The sequence below is a fragment of the Octopus sinensis genome, linkage group LG9, assembly GCF_006345805.1.
Source record: "Octopus sinensis linkage group LG9, ASM634580v1, whole genome shotgun sequence".
NCBI lineage: Eukaryota > Metazoa > Mollusca > Cephalopoda > Octopoda > Octopodidae > Octopus > Octopus sinensis.
In genome coordinates this window covers 5,364,616-5,386,670 of record NC_043005.1, presented here as the reverse complement: position 1 = coordinate 5,386,670, position 22,055 = coordinate 5,364,616, and the positions used below count along the sequence as shown (strand labels likewise).

Sequence of the window (22,055 nt, the reverse complement as noted above, 5' to 3'; positions counted from 1 at the left end):
TGAGGTTTCTGAGTTCAAATTTCAATAAGCTCAAGATTTTCCACCAAACTACTAGAATAACAGTAACACACATGTTAAGTGACTAGTGTCGTATCTACCTTCATTAAGGACAAAGTTTAGATTGATTGAGTAAATAAGATCTTGGACTCACTACATAGATGAGTTCAAATTCACTGCAAGTGTTTTGATGTGTGTTTCTGAGAAAAACATTTTTGCTTCAGCTCACTTCTCAAAAAATAGTTACCATATTGCTAGGAACTGTTACCTTCCACCATCATAAAGGGAAAAGCGCTTGCACGTTGCTGGACATTGTTGGTGAGCTAAACAAGAGCTGCTATGGATGCCAAAGCATGGCCATACTAGAGCAAGTCATCCAAACACAATGTATGTAAATCAAGTCACCAGAAGCATTGGAAGCCGGCCCAAAGACCTCCCTCAACTAGTGCAAGATTGAGATAGACGGTGGCATGCATGGGTTTAAAAGGTCTTATGATAATGGTTCCTTGAAACTAAAGCTAAATACTAGTCCTTAAAATGCAGGGAGTATTTTCTCATACTTGTTTTAGTCCTTAGACTGTGGCCATGTTGAGGCACAGCCTTGAAGAATTTTTAGTCAAATGAATCAACCCCAGTGCTTATTGTTTTTAAGCCTGGTGCTTAGTCTGTTGGTTTCTTTGATCGAACTCCCAAGATACAGGGACATCAACACACTAACAGCAATTGTCAAGTGGTAGTGGAAGACAAACACACACACGCAACATGCTTCTTTCAGTTTCCATTGAGCAAATCTACTCATGAGGCTTTGGTTGGCCTGAGGATGTAGTGAGAGACACTTGCCCAAGATGCCACACAGTGGGACTGAACTTGGGACCATGTGGTTAGGAAGCAACCTCTTTACCATACAGCTATGCCTGTACCTATGTTATTTACATAACATTTTATTCATGTTTCCATTAAGAGAGATCTGGTCCTCGTAAGGTGATCTCATATCTTTCTAAATCACTGTCATAATCATTTGTCTTTTACTGGTTTCCTGTTTCAGTCATGCAGGACTGCTGACTGCCTTGAAAGGTTTTTAGTTGAACCAACCAACCCTAGGACGTAAGTCTGCTGCTTAATCTAGGAGTCACTTTTGCCAAACCACTAAGTTGCAGGGATGTAAACAAAACACCAGTTGTCAAGCTGTATGGAGGGACACAGACACGGGGACACACACACACACAAGATGTTTCACACAGTTTGGGACAACCAAATTCATTAACAAAGTATCAATCAGCCTGGAGCTATATAATAGGAGAAACTTGTTCAAAGTGCTGCACAGTGGGACTGAACTCAAAATCTCATGGTTGCAGAGCAAGTTTCTTAACCACACAGTCATGCCTGCATCTCTAGCCATTCATCTTAAATTTTATTTCATCATGACAAAAATTACTTGAGTCTAAAACTCAACATTAACTTTACCATTTTTATACAAAAAAATTATAAGAAGAAATTGCTAGATTCATTAATTTTTAAAAAAATAATTAAATGGGATTTCTGTTTTCTTACAAAAAATGTTGTTCATATATTTTGCTATTAAACATGAAATCAAAACAAAACAAAACTAAAATTTCCAACGATCAAAGCAATTAATTAGAAATTGAACAGAAAGATAAATAAAAGCGGAAAAGAAAAATGGGAGAGGAATAGTGGTTTATGTTTCACATAAAAAGCATTTTTTTAGTTAATGAGAAAAAGGAAAGAAGCAAGGTATGTTGTGTGTGTGTGTGTGTGTGTGTGTGTTTGTCAAAAAGGAGTGAGGTTAAATGCCAATATTCCTTCAGCCATCTGGTCTATTATTAAGTTTTTGACAAGTCACAGGGTCTAGATACATACATTACTGACACACACAGCACAGAGAAAACTGCTTTGTTAACATGTTGCTGAGTCACTAACTCCAGAAAACCAGATGCGGTAGCTTGAATGGCTTTTCTTTTCTTTTTTTTGTGTGTGTGTAGGAAAATTCAGCAGTTATTACCAATTACATTTGCATGTGTGAATAGACACAAAGACACACACACACATATAAACAGAGAGAGGAGCTAAAAGCTTTCGCATTGTTTGATGGTTGAATCTTGTTGTTATGCCGAATACAGGGAAATGCAATGAAACGAAAAATCACAAACACCAACAAGTTTTGTCTATTCTTCATATCAAACTGGTTTCCACTTTAATGTGTTAATATACGCCAATCAACAATAACAAACTTGACAATTCAGTTATAAACATACCAACAAATAGGAATTTCTAGAGTTGTGTACGTGTGTGTGTGTGTGTGTGTGTGTAGTCAATTAGAGGGAGTTATAACCCCATTAGGGATTATATAATCCAAGACATTCCACTGGTTAATTTCTATCATATAATGCAAAAATCACTTGTATATGTTACGGATTATTGTAATTATATATATTATTAATATTGAAGGATAGCAAAAGGAGAGAATTGGATGTATGGAAAATTTATTTGTATGTTAAAAAATGTTGAAAAATTTCTTTTAGAAACTTTACTTCTTCAGGGTTTTTAAGACTCTCCATGCATCCTTCAAAAACATTAACCTAAGCCCTACAAGTTCATAAAAACCTTGAAGAAGTTCTACCCCATATAGTTAGAATATGATTTTTTCTTAGCATTTAACTAAATGCTTAAGGTTTCTAATTAACTAGGGGATAGCACAGAAGCAAATGTAGGTTTTTAAAATTATTTTTCAGCTTTAAAACTTATAATCAATTTATTTGTATTGTAATGTTTCTAAAAGAAGTTTTTCAACATTTTTTAACATACAAATAAATTTTTCATGCATCCAATTTCTCCTAATAAATATAAGAGGCTTGCTACAGAACAAATGCAAATGCAAAATTGCACACCTGAAGAATTCTTTTGCATGCAATCAAGCTATATGCACTTACAGAAACACATTTGTCTGCAGGCATAAATGATGTGGAGATGCACATACCAATGTATGCTATCTTCTGTACAGACAGAAGTCAGGGTGGAGTTGCAATGTGCATCCGCAAAGATGTCACACCATTAACCCTGTTATTGAACTCAGTGTGCGACACACTCATAATACATCTAAAGCAACTTGGTATAGTCATATGCACACTATATCGCCCACCTGATGCCTCAAATCATGAAGGAAAATTTGAGGAAAGCTTCAGTGTGATAACAGAAATACTAACGCAACTGGATCAATGTACTACTAGATTCCTGAAGGGTGACTTCAACCTCCCCAACATCAGGTGGCCTGAGGGCAACATAGCCCCAGGAATGACACACAAGGAATGAAATCAAGCAGAATCTCTACTTGATCTTACGAAAATGCTATTCATGGAGCAGAACATTACTCTCTCCAACCAGGCACAAAAATATCCAGGACCTCTGTTTTAAAAACAATGTAGAAATTATCCACAGCGTAAATATATCACTGGCAATATTCTCAGACCATAACATGATAGAACTGACAATGTATGGCCCGGAATTAACTAAAGATAAACTCTGCACAGATGGCACTCAAACCCTATCCAGCCTAAATTTCTATAAGGCTGACTGGAAGTCACTTGAGAAATAGATACTCCAACAGGACTGGCCTAAAAGCTTCTCTATGCAAAACATAGATGTGAAACTCAATAAATTCAAGTCAATAATGCAAGCCATATGCATTAAATACGTCCCAAAGAATAGAGCCAATACACACAAAAACACCATTCCCCAAGTCAGGAGAATACTCATGCGGCAGAGAATAAAGATCTCGAAACATTAAAACAAACACTGCAAGTAGAATAAAGATGTAAAAGCATCCTAATTAATTATTAATCAAATTTATGTATTTCCAAAAATCTACCTTAATTACAGGCTGACCAAAAATCTATGTATGTCCAGCTTGTACTCTAACGATATGTTGATCAAGTCTGTATACCTGTTAAATGTACTTTAATTACATGCTGACCAAGTGAGTATACCTGTGAGATGTTGCATTAGCAAATAGATGCTGGTACTGGGGTGCTGCATCTTCTGTTCCGTGGGGTGCTGGTACACTCAAAACCATCAGGACGGGTCTAAAGGAAAAACAAATTAGGCCAAATTAAACCAAACTGTAGAAAGAGACAACAAGGAATTACAAAGAAACAAAATTGTTAAAAGGATATGGAATAGGTGTAGGCATGACTGTTGAGTTAAGGAGCTTGCTTCCAGACCCCAAGGTTTCAGGTTCAGTCTCATTATGTGGCATCTTGGGCAGATATCATCTGCTACAGCTCCAGGCCAACATAGGCCTTGCAAGTGAATTTGGTAGATAGAAACTGAAAGAAGCCCACTGTATACATGTGTGTGTAAATATATATGTGGCTGGGAGGGGGGGGGGCTGGTAAGCTTGCTTCTCAACCACATGGTTTCACGTTCAGTCCCATTGCATGCTACCTTGGGCATGTGTCTTCTGCTATGGCCTTGTGGTTGAATGTGTAAAAGTGCTTGTGTCTCCTTTCTGTTTCTTTATTAGGCACAAGGCCCCAAACACAGAAAGGGACACCACAAGAACAGACACAACACCACAGTGGGGACAAAAAACATAAAATGAATGTATATGAGATGGAATTATATAAAAATAAAGAATGAAAATGGTCACATGGGCCCCACTCCCATTTGAACCTTTATATACATTGTCTAGAATTGTTCTTTTTTTCCTTATTGTTTTTTTCTTTATTTCTGTTATTTTTCCTTAATGATAACATAAAACATTTTACTCTTGTTTTTTTCTTTTTTCCTACTTTTTCAATAACACAATTTCGCATACTTATTTTTTCTATTTAATAATATTTCATGAGTGGTTCTATGTCTCTTAGTTCCACTACTGGTGGTAATTCTTTGAATTCCATCCTCACTCCTGGTGGCTCAATACTGTCTCCACACATCTCCTTTAATTTCTTGTAGTTGCCTTTTCAATTACTATTGCCTTCATATCTTCTGCATAGATGTACGATTACTGTTAATTGGAACTTAATTATTTTCTTTTCCGTTTCTCTGTTTTTTGGGTACATCACATAATACCATTGACCATTTCCTCCTCGTATTTTCTTTCTTTTTTTCTTGCTGGATTCTTTCTACCCTCTTTCCTTCCTCCACTCTAAACAGTCTCTCCATCTCACCTTCTGAATCTCCTTCCTCCACTCGAGCAACTGTTATCTTTACTGATGACTCTCCCTTACATAACTCCACTTTTTCGGCTTTCTTTTTACTTTCTTTATCTATCACCATTTTTTCTTCCTCCTTGCTGGCCACCTTCATAATCTTTTTTCTCACCTCTTCTCTCTTCTTTTTCTGCTTCTCTGGCGGAGAACCCATTTCTCCGCTCCTCCTTCTTTTTTTAACCACAGTGAATTCTTCCTCTGTTGCCTTCACCTGTAACTACCTGGTCCATGCGCTCCTGTCTCTCCACCTGCTCTGGCTGTTGTTTTCTCTGGGTGCACCATGCCTTCATGTGGCCCTTTTCTCCACATGTGTAACATAGCAGCAGCCTGCCCTCCACTATAACTCTCGGTCTCACGTCTTCTGGCAGCACTATTTCATCCACAATGCTGTGTCTCCTTTCATAAAGCTGGTGCCACAAAAAATGTACTCAGTACACTGTATAAAGTTGTTGGTGTTTGGAAGGTCAAAGCAGACACTAGAGCGTGACAGTCTTCTGGTTTGTCAGATCCTATCAAACCATCCATCCCTAATAAGGGTTGATGATGATGATGATGATGTGTGTCATTGTCTTCACATTGTATGAAAGATGTGAAGCAAGTGTCACTATTAGCAAGATTCATGTAAACATGTCCAACTAGGGAGAAATATTACCATGCTTGGCAACAGGAAGGGCATCCGGCCATAGAAAATCTACCTCAACAATTTCCATCTGACCCATGCAAGCATGGAAAAATGGTCATTAAAATGGTGGTGGTGATGATGATGATGAGGAGGAGGAGGCAGTGGTGGTGGAGGAGGGGGGAAGGGGAGGAGGGGGGATTTTTCTTTTAAAAGCTTGGAATTAAAACACCAAAACAGTATATTTCCCAAAAGTATTTTGTCATAAAATAATTCCCAAAATGTAAGCAAATAATGAAGAAAGAGATTATGAAGAAAAATAAAACCCATAAAACTAAAAACGTACTTATTCTGAAATAGCTGTTTACTCTGTTTGAGAAACGTAACACTGTCGTTGGCGATGAGGTCTGTGAAATAGTCTTCATAATAGTTATCACCATGCTTCATCTTTTTACCATTAAAATTGACAGAATAATTATAAAATCGAGAATTGCGTATAAGCCCCATCCATTCTCTCCAGCCAGGAGGAATATAAGAGCCGTTATATTCATTAAGATATTTCCCAAAATAACCTGAAAATGTAAAAGAAAACCGAATATATTAGCTTCAAGTTATCAAATTTCTCAAATGGAATTTCAAATAAGCATATAAAATATATAAATAAAATATTGATTTATTTTACTTTAAAATGTAAACAAATTTCAAGTTAATGATTAGAGGGCTTCATATTTTAAAAGCTTGTGTTACAGACTATTAACTTTCTTGCGGAAGTTTTTTATGTACAATGAAAAGAAGAGTAAGCCAGGTGTTACTTTAGAAAGATACCAAATATAATTTTCATTTTAGCCATATATTCGCTATGAATGTAACCAGATTTACTAGATTTTAAATGGTTGATTTTAACCTTTTTGATAGCAACCTGCCTGAGACTACCCCTGGTTCTAAGGAACTTCCCATTTTAAAGAGGGCTAAATTAAAACTGTCCATCAAAATTTCATGTAAATTTATATATATACCATCTCAATAACGTCCAAGTTATTTTATTAAATTCATTATTTCCAAAATTAATTAAAACAAAGAAATATAGTAACAAAAGGTTAAAGTGATCTACATTAAAACCTCCCCATCAAAATTTCATGTTAATTTGTTCCAAAAACCAGCTTAATAATAACAAAAGTTATTTTATTAAATTCATTATTTTCAAAATGAACCAGTGCATTTCAACTGAAACATGGTAAGGAAAAGGTTAAATAAGGAAGAAAGTCGAAATATATCAGGGAAATGTAGCAATAAATTGCTCATGTCAATCTTAAAATCATTCCAATCCAGTGAATAATTAGATATATGTAGTGTTGATTAGTCAATACCAAAAACCAAAAAAATAAGGAATAAATAAAAAGAGGAAGCATAAGCAACAGAAACAATTTTTGTAATCAATACAACCACAAAGAGAAGTAGGCGAAACATTAAATTATATTCTAAGAGTTTTCTTAGTGTTTTACACAACATGCATTGGACCAAACTTAACATGAAATAGCATTTAACAACAACAAAAAGAAAGAAAAAGAAACTAAAAGAGTCTGCTAGTAAAGTGGAGAGCAATATTGAATGCAATGAAAGCTGGTCAGTGTATTGACCACTGCCACTTACCAGTTCGATAACCTTGGTCACTCAGATATGTAGCAAAACTCCTGGTCTCGTAATTCTGCTGCCATTGTGTGGAGGAACAGTTTTCATTGTTAGTGAAAACATTATGGTTATGGCTGTACATACCAGTCAATAATGTACTCCGAGATGGACAACACATTGGTGTTGAAACAAAAGAATTATTGAAGAAAGCACCATTGTTGGTCAAGAGTTTCCTGGTTTTAGGCATGTAATCTAAAGAACCTGTTTGAGAGGAAAATTAAACTTGAAAGATTTCTAAAACAAAAATAAAGACATAAATGGCTGATCTTTTTTCTTTTTTTTTTTGTTACATATACTTTAATCCTTTTCATATCAACCCACCTGAGACTGATCCTAATTCTATGACACAAATTTCCTGTAAATTAAAACCTGCCATCAAAATTTAATGTTAATTTATGATCCAAGCACCAGCTTAATATAGAATTTTTTTTTTATGAATTACTTTTTAAATTAATTGAAACAAAGGCTGTGTATTTCAACAGAAATAAGGCAACAAGAGGGTTAATACTGATTTCAAATTATGGCACAAGGCCAGCAATTTCAAGGAGGGCATAAATGAATTACATTGACCCAAGTGCTCAGCTGGGACTTTTTTATTGACCCCTAAAGGATGAAAAGCTAAGTTGACCTTGGCGGAATTTGAACTCAGAACAAAGATGGATGAAATCCATTTTGACCAGCATGCTAACAATTCTGCCAACTTGCTACTGTCAAGTGTGCTAATATTTAGAATAATTTATTTACCCTAGGCTACTTTGTAGAAATCTCACATTTGTCTTCCATTCATCTCTCTCTCTCTCTCTCTCTCTCTCACACACACAAATGTATTCTTTCTCATCTACACACACACACACACACACAGCCAGACTAACATGACTAGGTTTAATACCCCATTCTCAGTTACTTGAAGTTCACTCTGTTGCAAACATTTTCACCAGCCCCTCAATTTCTTCCTCAGCCAGATTTTTCCAACTGATAAGAACCTACAGATGTTTCAACTCTGCATTGAGCCCATCAAATCCTGCCATTCCAGGACTACCTGCAAAGGTTATGGGCATTGTCCCTCCATCTTTAACTTATAAAGCACACACACTTTCCTCCCTCCCTCCCTCTGTCTCTCTCTGACACATATATACCTACAGATATCCACAAAAACAAATGAAGCATTTGTATATACAAGTACACACACACACACACCACACACACACACACACACACACACACACACATACATAAACACAATTTCCAATCAATGGTTAAAGTAGTCATGAAAAGAAACGGTAAAACACAAAAGGCTGTTATTTCATTATATTTCGGTAATCTTTGTTCCATGAAAACTATCAAAGAACCAAAACCACCATCAAATCAACGTTGCTTCTTACTATTTTAAAAATCTATGAAATAAGAGCTGAGAATACATTAACTGGACGTCACTGTGACCTATGGCTACTTCAACATCTATATGAACATTCCAGATAAGCTAAAATTTAAAGATCATCATCATTTCAACATCCACTTTTCTGCAGATTATTTTTCAGTTGGATGCCCTTCCTGTTACCAACATATCTTTCCAAGTAATGTAATATTTCCACATGACCAGACATGTTTTCAGGGAAGATGGGAAATGAACAACATTGCTTGTATGATGGTGATGCTTGTTTACAGACAAGGCTATACACACACACACACTCTCTCTCTCTCTCTCTCACACACACACACACACACATATGCTCAACAGGCTTCTTTCAGGTTTGAATAAGGAATAAATGCTCATGTCTTTTAAAAACGGTGTTTGTTCAGCTATAACAAAGTGAGAACCCTCCAGACTCCTTTCTTCCACTTTTCTAAGGTATCTTGACACAAACACTGGTCAGGAAAACAGAAACATATCATCATTGTTTTAACATCTACCCTTACTTGTTTACATGGATCAAACAAGTGTAAACTGAGGGGAGATTTCTCTATGGCTGGATGCCCTTTCTGTTTCCAAGCAAAGTAATATTTCACAGAACACCGGAAATGAAAACACTGCTTGTATGACTGTGACATTTGTTTACAAATATCATGCAATGCCAAGACAGAGATATGAGCATAGACACGCACATGCAAACACACATATATATACCAAAGGATTTCTTTCAGTTTCTGTCAACGAAATCTATTCACAGGGCTTTATTTATCCTGCAGTTAGAAAACACTTGCTCAAAATTCCACACAATGGCACAGAGCCCGAAATTACAAGACTGGGAAGCAAATTTCTCCATACATCTCCACCTGTGAATCCATGTACACACACACACACATTATATAATTTACTGTTCTGTTAAAGTAAGATCAACACTCCATCCAGTGAGAGATAAATATTACTTAATATACACTGTATCACAATAAGGGCTACTAATAGTTTCTTGTCATTAAGACATGCTAGGCAGGTTTTATAACATGTCCTGTGTCAGCAAGCAATCTTCAGGCTCTGAGCATATGGTTTGTTCTATTCGAAAATCAGGATGCTGATACATGATCATAAGCTCAAACCTCATGTCAGCCAATATGCATACACCTAAAGAAGGAATATTAAATCTATCTGCCACAATTTGTTGGATGGTTAAGAGGTCTATGGAGAAGTAATTATTGGCAGGAAGGACACATCCAGCTGTTATTCTAATTACTATTCCAAAAGTTATTTTCTATCCAATTTTTCCCATTTTAGAGGGGGAAAAAACCAAGAAATTGTTGTAAACCATTAAACAACTATAAGATCAAAATGACACACAAAAATAATAATCACTCGTAGAATTATTATGAAATACATTTTACATCAAAAATTTTCACTAATAAATGCAAACTTGTGGAACCTTTGGATATTCCACCACCACCACCACCATCACCATCAAACATTCACTTTTTCAGGCTTGCATAGTCACACAGAATTTGTTGAGGCAGATTTTTTATGGTTGGATGCCCTTCCTATTGACAACCATCACCTCTTTCCAAGAAAAGTAAAACTAGGTCATCCCATAAATAATGCAGTTTTTCAAATGCATGAACTAAAACTTGGAAGGGGACGGAATAAACTACTTGCATCAACTTGCTATAATAGAAGACATATGCCCAAAATGCTGTACAGTGGGATCGAACCTGAATCAAACAGAACAGAGCTAAAGCTGCAAAAAATAGCAGAAACATTTCCCTCAAATCATCCCCCTGTAATTTAAAAAATGAGAAAAGTCAACACCGGAGAATATAGTTTTCTCCCAATACATTATATATGATACATATTCCCCCCCTTTTTTTTTCTTATTACCAGAGTAACTTAGGACTTATAAAAAGAAAGTGAATTCCAGAATGTATAAAACAAGGACTAACTAGAAGTTTAAAAACAAGTATGGATATTTAGGACAAAGCTACAAAAATGCTTGGATAAACAAAAGGTCAAATAAATAGCCTTAAAAAAATAAAGCAAATGGTGGATGGGCATGGCTTGATTGGAGCTATCTTATGGCTCAACAATGAAAGAATGAATAAATAAAGATTCATGAAAGCACCAACTTACCTAGTAAAACATCTTGATCATCTGTAAGAATTAAGATGATGTTTGGTTTGTCACTGCGAGTTTTCAATCGAAGTAAACGTTGATGAGATATTTTGGACTTAGCCTCATCACGTCTCCGTAGAGTTTGGATCCTAGACAATCGGGCAACTGTCAGACAACAGAAGAGCAATACAAAGCACGTGGTAAGTGCAAGTCTTGTTGAAGGTAATGTCCAAGCCATAGCTAAAAGTACTCCAGAAGGTAAGGTGGTATATAACCCTTGATTATGATGGTGTTGTCATTTCATAAACCTGCAATGAAAGTAGAAAAAGTTCTATTAATACTCCTGAAATTCTCTTTATAAGCGATAAAGATGAGGCTTAGCCTTGTTGATACCATTCCACTTGAAACCACCCCTTTTTTATGACACAAACTTCCTGCCTTAACCCTTTAGCATTTAAACCAGCCAAAACTGGCCCAAATATTCTGTTTTATGTTCACACCAGCCAGATCTAGCCTCTTACACCTACCCTGCTATGTCGTAAAAATAAACACTGACATCACAGAAACCTCAAAGCTATGAGATAATGTATGATTAATTCAAAACACTGTAAATAAATATGTATTCCATCTGAAAGAGTAAGGTGAATGTTAAAGGGTTAAAGTGATCTAAATTGAAATCTTCCATCATTAATTAACGTTAATTTAGGTTCCAAACACCAGATTAGTAATGACAAAGTTATTTTACTAAATTCATCAACTATCATTATCAAACTAGTGTCCGGAACATAAATCAACGTTAATTAATGATGGAAGATTTTAATTTCAATCACCTTAAAATAGGAAGTGTATTTCATAGAAGCAGGGACAGCCACAGGCAGGGCAGGGCAGTACTGAAAGGGTTGACTTACATCCTATCATTGAATTATGTAGTCTGGGATTTACTGTGATCAAGCACACACAAATAACATGACCGTGGTTGGGATGACTTTGAACACTGGTCTATTCCATTCATTTGTTATTATATTTCTGTTGAAATAAACTGCTCGTTTCAATTAATTTTGAAGACAATGAAGAATTCAGTAAAATAACTTTTGTCATTATTAACCTGGTATTTGTAACACATTATCATGGAATTTTGATAGATCACTTTTAAATAAGGAATTGGTATCTTCGAACTTGAGACAATCTCATGCAGATTGGTATCAAAAGAGTCGATGTTAATTATTCAATTGATTGTCAGTGTGAATTGTTGCTATTTAGTCGACGTACAGAGTAAATTTGTTTGAGGCTACAATTACATGAAATCTTAACAGGACATTTGCACAGAGATATTGTAACAAAACACTTAACCTTTATTTGCAACAAGGCTGAATCCGCTGACCATTCCAACATAAATAAAATAAGTTGCATTAGCATATAATGAAAATTGGTAAAGTTCTGTTTTAGTTGTTATAAATAATTATAGGAACCAAGTCTTACTGGTTATAGAAACAAACATTTAAAAGACTAAAAATATCCTTGAAAGAGAAGGCAGAATATAATATATTTTCAATAGAAAAAGAAGTATAGTATATGGGACTGACCGCTCCACAGAACCAGTTCTGTGAGTCATTTGTCTACCAATGAGTCATGGCTGGGTTTTATATTTAAGTGGAGTATAAACAATGTAATCTGATGCAGCTTTCAAGGTTTGCATTTATTAACCTCTTCAAATTGTTGCATTTGACTTGTGATGGTACAAAAACTCTGTGTGTGTGTGCAAGTGCTCGGGACGCTGCCTGCATTTAAATGTGTGATTCATATTTCTACAGAATAAGAGATTTTTTTTTATGGGTTGTTGTATGGATTAAAGAGATGAAAACGCAAACAAAACGAAATTATCTTTCCTTCTCTCCGCCCCCCCCCCTGCAAAAGGACAACAGCAACGAGCAATGCATTACAATTACATTTTTATGATGATATCTATACAGCCGTCTGCCTATCTATTGATCAATATGTGTGCATGTATAGATACTCTTTGACTCCTTTCAACCATGTGGCTGTGGTCATGCTGGAGCACCACTTGCTGATTTCCTCAGTCTGGGATGTTTCACATCACCACTCTTATAAGTGCCTTTCTCCCAGCTGTTAACCCATTTGGTATATGTGTGCGTGTGTGTATTGAGTGTGTATACAAACACACACACATTATATATATATATATATATATATATATATATATATATATATATATATATCAGAGGTAACCCCAGGTCATCAGCGTCACTCAGGTTCATCACAGATTTCACATAAAACACTCGAAGAATTTCATATTTTCCGCTTTATTTCTAGCCCCAAATGGCTTCTTTTTTACATCTAGCACTATGTCTTCCTCCATCTCTAAGTTAAAGGTAAAAATAAAACAACCGTGTAAAGCACAGAATAACAGCAATCAAGTAACGACAGCAGAGTGTACAACAAACATCAGCAATCTGATTGTTGCCTGTATTCTCGACAAGGGTTGTCAGTCTTTTACACCTGCCAGGTTCATTTGTATTAGTCACAGTTATTGGTTGTAATTGGTAGAAATTAAACCAGCTTGCAAATACACACTCACTTCACGAAATTTATCCTTGGGCTAAGCCTGAACAGACCAAGTGCCAGAGTCATATATATTAATTAACAAATTTAAAATTTTCATTTTAGCAGCAATATTTTAAGCTCTAATTTTAATGAGTTTTTTCTTGTCCTCTACTTTTCCTGGTTTAATTGTTAAGAATATTGCTAGTATGCATCCGCATTTTTCATTGGCCAGTTCAAGCATTGCAGTAATAGTAAAATTTTAATTTTGCAGTCATTTTGAATTCAAAAATTTCCAAGAAAATTCAAACAAAATTTTGATTTTTTTCATCCGAGTAATTCTCATTTACAAATTAAATTAAAAATAAATAATAATCATTGCAACTTTGCCTTTTCTGGACATAATGTATGTACTGTAATTTCGGTACTGTACAAGAGACAAAGTTACAAATGAATATATTTAAAGAATGTTGAAAATAATGAAAAAAAAAAAAATGAGGTAGCAAATTTACTAAAATGACTTTATTTTAAATAAATTAAATTAAATTAATAATGAATAGAATATAATTACAAGTAGCATTTGCCTTTTCTGAACAGCCTTACTACAGACTTCAGTACTGCTCATAGAGACAACAAAGCCACAAATAATCATATTCTATTTACTATAAAACTAATAAATAAATTATAAATAAAGCCATTTTTAGCATGCAAATAATTAACTCCGTGTTTGAAAATTTTTAAATGGTGAAATTGACAGTTAAAATATTTGCATTTTTTGTCATTTACCTTTTCTGAACAGCCCTACTACGTGATTGAGTAGAAACAAAATAAAAAAAATGAAAATATTTTATAAAAAATCTTGTTATTAAAATAATTTATTCAAAAATGGACTTTAAAAAGCCATACTACAAAAAATAAAGCAAAAAAGTTTCATTCTTTTACAAAAATACTTTAGACTAATGAAAATAAATATTAGAACTCTTTGTATTGATTTGTGTAGTCTTTTATCTTTTGTTATGTGTGTGCGCCTAAGAAATAGTTTAACTCATACATTTGTAGTGTCCCTTTAATATCAGGCAAAAATTGATAAAAATTTGAGAATGAAAGTTAAATATCTTTTTTTCTAATGGATAAAATTTTACGAAACCTTTACCAATATATTCCATTAACATTTCTCTTTCATATATAATTCTTAATCAAAATTAAAAGAATGATGTGGATTCAAAGTGTCAATGTCAGACGTTACTACCTGTCAGTCAATCAGTTTGGGCTATACTTTTTTCTCTTAACTTTTGCTATACTGCATCACATTTTAAGTATTTTATGTCTAAATGTAGCTTATCACTAGTCAAACATAATTAAAAAAACTGAATTTGATTTTGATTACAACTGAATTAGTGAGACTGCCTGGAAGATGCTAACTGCGACAAAAAAGCTACTTTAAGAATATTATTTAACTACTACCATAGTTGAATGATATATATATATATATATATATATGTATATATAAATATATATATTCTGGCACTCTATCAGTTACAACGGGTGATTCTAGTTGATCTGATCAACGGAACATCCTGCTCATGAAATTAACATGCAAGTGGCTACACACACACCCATGCATATACATTTAAATGAGAAATGATAAGAGATATTCCAAAATTTAACTAATTAATATTTTATGTAACTCAAATTTCATTCTCCAAGAATTTCAACTCCTCACACAAACTGAAATTAATTATAAATGACCTTTTCTCAAATTTGTTTATAATAAACTCTTCATTTTGTAAGCCACAACATGACCGCCTGCAGTGTTGGTGCCACAAAACAACTCAGTACACTCCATAAGTGATTGATTAGTAATCAATCCAAGCAGTGACAACTTAGAACTTGAGAGATCTCTTTAGTCTTTTTGATGGCATGGAAACCTCTATAGTGTTGGTGCTATGAAAAAAATTGCACTTAGTAAATGATGTCAAGTAGTGTATGTTAGGAAAGACATCTAACCACAGAAACTATGCCAAAAATGAAACACAGCAACAATATGTGGTCCACTGACCTGCTGAATCTTGTCAAACCATCCAACCCCTGTTGGCATGAAAAACAGATGTAATGATGACCTTATCATGGATGCAAAGGGTTTTTTTTTAATAAACCACTTCTGGTTTAGCACAACATAATTTATCATGTAGTTATAAATAAACTTCTTCAAATGTAGTTCATTCATTTACGTGATTTGTTATTAGGCAAACACAGGGAAGTACTATCTGTCTGAAGGGCATCCAGCTGTAAAAAACCTACCTCAATGAATTTTGTCCAACCCATGGAAACGTAGACATTAAATGACAATGATGATGATTTACAGAACAAAAGTCCAAATCATTTTTTAAACCAGACTCAAAAAAAAATACGATGGAAAAAGATATAGAGATACAATTTTTAAGTAGAGGAAAGAAAAGGAACATTCTATAAAAAATAAATTGAATGATGCCTCATGAATAACTGAGGTTCTTGTGATGTTCAAATTCACTGAGAATGTATTGAGTTCTTGTTGCACTATCTTTGTATTTCTTTTTGCAATACAGAATATCTGCGTTAACAGGTGAGTGTGTGTGTGTGTGTGCACGCTCGCATGCATGCTTGCACACACCTGCCCTTTCATCCTTCTTACCCACCACCCCAAACAGCATTCCCATCTGGATCCTAAATTTGTTTCCTTTCTCTTCTCAATCACTTTTCACCTTTCACACTTCTTTACATTTATTCCGATGATGGACTAACATCCAAAAATGTAAAACCTCTTTCCCTTCTATTTTAAGCCTTAAACTAATACAAAACTCGTTAAACTTTTCCCCATGCGCACATGGGTGGATATGTGTTTTTCAATGTCTTCACATTATTACTTTGTTATATAATTCTTCTTTTGTCAAGATTTCTAGAACGTTCTAAGTCAGAAATTTGAATTTATTGTCTTTGGAATTCTTTTCCATTATTAAAATGGAACATATTTATTCTACAGATCGAAAAATATGATGATGAATTGACCAAACATTTCTTAGTTTATGACCTTGTAATGAAATATTTGGTAATACTCTACAAAAATACAGTAACAAAAGGGTTACATTTAAAGGCATCCCAGCCATGACCATCTAGTCGTTATTTAATCACAGTAAATCCCAGACCAATGATGGCTGGGTGTGAGTTAATAGTTGTACTCATGTTTGTAAATAGAGATGGGCGGGGTTAGAGTGTTCAGCTCACAATCATATGGTCATGGGTTCGATTCCCAGTGGCACATAATGTCCTTGAGCAAGACATTTTATTTTCATGTTGCTTCAGTCCACTCAGCTGGCAAAAATGAATTGTATCCGTATTTCAAAGGGCCAGCCTTGTCACATTCTGTGTCATAGTGAATCTCTCCAAGAACTACATGAAGAGAATGCGTCTGTGGAGCGTTCAGCCACTTGCATTTCAATTTCATGAGCAGGCTCTTACGTTGACCACATCAACTGGAACCTTCATTGTCACAACCAACAGTGCCAGTTGTGTGTGTATGTGCATGCATGCACCCGTGTGTGTAATGGTGATATCAAATACAGAACATTCTGCCATTTTGTGGTGCCTCTCTTTTGTTTTTACTTATATGGCTAAAGCTTGCAAAACTAAGCATAGAATCTAACATATTTCATCTTCTAATTTAAATAAGAATATATTTGTCAGCAGTTGACCTTTTTTAAGTACACTTAAACTTCATAATAGCATTTATGTAAAGGCATTTAGAACAAGTATTTTAGATTAGAGCATTTGAAACAATTAAAACAGAAAAACATTACTCTAGAAATGGAAGAACTATTCATAGCAGGAGAGAGAGAGAGAGAGAGAAACACAGAGAAAGAGAGAGAGAGAGAAACAGAGAAAGAGAGAGAGAGAGAGAGAGAAACACAGAGAAAGAGAGAGAGAGAGAAACACAGAGAAAGAGAGAGAGGGGGAGATAGTCCTGGAGCTAGTGGAAGAAATATAGAAAACTGCTGTATTGCTAGTTCTCTTGGCACCATGGATTTTATATATGAAACGCAGATTATACGCATGTGTGTGTGTGTGTGTGTTTGTGTGTGTGTGTGTGTGTGTGTGTGTGTGTGGTGTGTTTGTGTGTGTGTGTTTGTGTTTGTGTGTGTGTGTGTGTGTGTGTGTGTGTGTGTGTGTGTGTGTAAGTGGTAGCTGATGTTGTGTGGCAGTGAATGCAGATGTTCTGTAGAAACAGAAGAGAAGAGGATTGAGTGTGTGAGCTGCCACCACTGAGCATGCAAAGTAAGATTATTAGCAAAATTGAGTGCAAATGAATTGGAAAAGAAAAGTCATTAAAACTGTGTGTTTATTAAAATTAAATTGATTAAAGATGGGGAAAAATATAAAGAACATATAAATATAACCAACAGTCTCGTTTGCTACTGTTCAGTATAAATAATAATCCTTTCTACTATAGGTGGTGCAAGGCCTGAAATGTAGGGGGGAAGGGGATAGTCAATTATATTGACCCAGTCTTCAGCTGGTACTTTATTTTATCAACCCTGAAAGAATGAAAGGCAAAGTTTAACTTGGTGGGATTTGAACTCAGAATATAAAGACAAATGAAATACCACTAAGCAATTTGTCTGGCATGCTAACAATTCTGCCAGCCTGCTGCCCTAATACTTTCTACTATAGGCACAAGACCTGCAATTTAGGGGAAGAGGCTGGTTGATCATATCAATCTCAGTGCTCAAATGGTACCTATTTTATCAGCTCTGAAAGGATGGTGTTTGAAATCAGAATGTAAAGAGCCAGAAGACAGGCTGCTAAGCATTTTGCCTGACATGCTAACGATTTCATCTGCTTACAACCTTTCACTCCTGATTTAGGGACAAGGTCAGCAATGCTGACTAGGTGAGTCGTTAGTACCATAAACCCCCAAAACTTTATTTTATTGAAAGAACGAGAAGTAAAGTTAACCTTGGCAGGATCTGAACTCAGAAATGTAAAAAGCCAGAAATGCTTTAGTGATTCCACCAGCTCACTGCCTAATAAATAATAATAATAATAATAATAATAATTCTTACTAGCACAGGCACAAGACTTGAAATTTTGTTGAAGGGGTTAGTTGATTGCATCAACCCCAGTATTTGACTGGTACTTATTTCATCGACCCTAAAAGAATGAACAATAAGGTCAACCTTGGAGGAATTTGAACTCCAAACATAAAGCCGGGCAAAATGCTGTGCTATGCATTTTGTCCATCATATAATGATGATGATGATGATGATGATGATGGTGATGATGATGATGAGCTAATAAAATAATGATGAGTTTATTGTATACAATGCTCAGGTAACTACAACTCATCAGAAAAGAATGAAGGGACAGAAAACATCAAAAGCCAAAACAGACAGTAAAGATAACCAATATGTACACAGAATAAAACATAAAAAGAAAGAAAAGTGAAAGGTAAAAGTGCCACAAGGAGGAATGGGGTGGGGGGCATCAGGAGTAGTATTGGTAATTTTTAGGTCGTTTATTCCACGCTTTGACAACTGTTTGTATGAAAAAGCTTTCTGGAAGTCATAGGAACTGTAGGGTCTTTTTTTTTTTTCATTTTATACACATTAAATGTTGTAGAGTATTGAGATGGAGAAACACTGTAGATACACATTGTTAGGTGTGCTTTGACACTGTTTCACTGACTAAAGGGCTGAATTTATTTTATTTCCTTGCCTGGTCAAAGCTGTCGAATCAGACCCTAATGTTTTAAAAAGAAAGAATAGAGAGCATATTGAAATCTTAGTCCTAGGTGGAATATGTCAAGGGAACAAACAAACAGCAAGGTTGCAGTGGAATGTCTGCTTCATCAGGGATGACCAGGGGCTAAATACCAATACTGTCCACTCTGCTGCCATCAGTTTTAATATCCACTTTTCCATGCATTTATGGGTCAGAAAAAAATTTGTTGAGGCAGATTTTGTGCAGCCAAATGCCCTTCTTACTGCCAAATGCACATCTATTTCAAAGTAAGGTAATATTTCCACATAGCCAGACAGGTATTGCATGAACAATTAGAAATGAATGATATTGTTTGCGTGACAGGGACTCTTGTTTACAACTACCACTCAATATTAAGACACGGAGACATAAGCACGTGCACACACACTCGTGTGCATGCACGTGCACCAAGATTCTTTCAGTTTCCGTCTATCATAAACACTCACAAGGCTTTGCTCAGCCCAGGAATATAGTAGAAGATGTCAGAGAGTGGGACTGAACCTGGAACCATGTGGTTGGGAAGAAAACTTCTTAACCACACAACCATAGCTAAGCCCAAGCTACGTTTGTAAATAACAGAAATACAATGAAATAGCTAAAAATAGTAAAGGAGGATTTTAGTAGAACACTGAGAAAATACAACAGAGTTGTTAACAAAGGAAAGTTTATTTTGCTGACATCATCAAAATTCAGGTGAAACGTTTAGATATTAGACTTACAACTTCTATCAATTGTTTGGAGACTTGTAAGGTGACTAATGCTGCTAAAATTCTCTCACAAAATTCATAATTCATATTAAATACTGGTTATTCATATTAAATAGGTGAGAACACAGTATGGGTGGAGGTTTAGTTGTGTGGTCAAGAAGTTCACTTTCAAACCACATGGTTAGAAGTTCAGTCCCATCACATGGATGTTGTCAGCTAACATATTATTATACTAGAGCAATGAGTCTCCCTCAGAAAAATAATTCCACAAATAATTCAACAGACAATTGGCAACTTGACTGAGTTGTTAGCCGACCAGACAGAATAATTTCACAGTTTCTGTTCTGACTCTCTGCATTTGAAGTTTGAATCCCATCATGGGCAACTTTGCTTTACAATCTTTTGGCAATCAGTAAAACAGTACCAATCCAAGATGGTAGACTGGTGGTACTGTGAGAATATTAGACCAGATGCCTTGAGGTACTTTTTCTTGCTCTATGCATTCTAAGATCAAATTCCACTAAGGCATCTATATGAAAACTGCCTACCCACCTGATTAAAGTATATATATATATATTAAAAAAAGATATACATAATGAAGTTTGTTTCCCCAGCCACATAGCCATGGATTCAACCACACAGCACAACACCTGGGACAAATGTCTTCTACTACAGCCCTGAGCCAATCAGAGCATTACGAGAAAACCTAGTTGACATAACCTGAAAATATCCAGTTGTGTGCATGTATGTGTGTGTGTGAACCCATGTCTAGAAATCATGTGTTGATTGTAAATGAGTGTCACTGTCATACAAGCAGGGTTATTCACTTCCATTGTTCTGTAGAAAATGTCTGGCCATGGGGAAATATTACCTTGCTCAGAAACAAGTGAGGGTTGGCAACAGGAAGGGTATCCAGCTGTAGAAATCTGCCACAACAAATTCCATCTGATGCATGCAGACATGGAAAAGTGAAAACAGAATGATGATGATGATGATGATACATGAAGAACCAGCTGTTCTAACCAAAATCCTTTTTCTCCACTCCTACTGGCCCCATCCAATCACCATCAACCCAACAGATGCACCTCCCTCTAAATACTCTACCACCACCACCACCAGATCTTAAACTCCCAGAAATATGTACTTGGTACCTTTAACCAATTCTAATTCTCCATAACTGCAGCTCAAACTCAATACATTATGTGTCTTTTATCCAAATCTATGACAAGGTGGCAACAGTTCAGACCAAATGGCTTAACCTCACAACTATACATTCCCTGCCAGACTCTCCTTGTCTTCCAGAGGGTTCTCAGACAGCATCTTGGTGATGATGGCCATTCCACCTCCCCTCCACTGACTTTGGGTAGGTGTGTAGATGCAAGTATAAGAGTGTAATTGTGTCTGGAAGAGTGAACATGTGTGCATGTGTTAGTGTGGTGTATATATGTGTATAGAGATGTGTGTGTGTGTATTGGCATTAGTTAGAGGAGGTAGGAAGTGTTTGTATGCATGGGCACATGCATGTATATTATGATATATGTGCATAGACATGCAAATGTGTAAGTATATATGCATAGGTTGAAATTAGTTAAGAAGGTACAGAGTGTTGATGTTTGGTGTATAAAGACATAGAAAAGTATATATACATGAAAGAGAATGTGTGTGTATGTGTGCGTGTATTATACAGACACACACACATATATAGTGGCATTAGAGGAGGTAGAGAGCACCAGGGTTATGTGTAATCATTAGGTGGATAGTGTGAAAGTATGTATGTGAGAAGGTGAGCACAGGGTTGTAAAGATATTGTTGAAGCAAAAAGACAACAAAAAAAAGCAGAGAATTTCTAACTGTCCACATTTATTTAATTGTGATAAAAGCAATATCTTGTATGATTAAAAAACCTAGAAAACGCACAGTTTAATAATATA

General features: G+C 35.4%; 1 protein-coding gene across 5 annotated transcripts in view; it reads right to left on the bottom strand.

The window, feature by feature from the left end:
• LOC115215537 (putative extracellular sulfatase Sulf-1 homolog) overlaps positions 1 to 22,055 on the bottom strand; it is a 213,472-nt gene that overhangs the window by 117,701 nt on the left and 73,716 nt on the right. For all 5 annotated transcript variants that reach the window (XM_036505734.1, XM_029784718.2, XM_029784721.2 and 2 more), the window contains 4 exons: positions 11,084 to 11,373; positions 7,492 to 7,731; positions 6,188 to 6,413; positions 3,999 to 4,094 (listed from right to left, as the gene is read on the bottom strand). In XM_036505734.1, coding sequence (XP_036361627.1) covers positions 3,999 to 4,094; positions 6,188 to 6,413; positions 7,492 to 7,731; positions 11,084 to 11,303 — 782 coding nt within the window. In that variant the 5' untranslated portion in view covers positions 11,304 to 11,373. The remainder of the gene's footprint in view (positions 1 to 3,998; positions 4,095 to 6,187; positions 6,414 to 7,491; positions 7,732 to 11,083; positions 11,374 to 22,055) is intronic.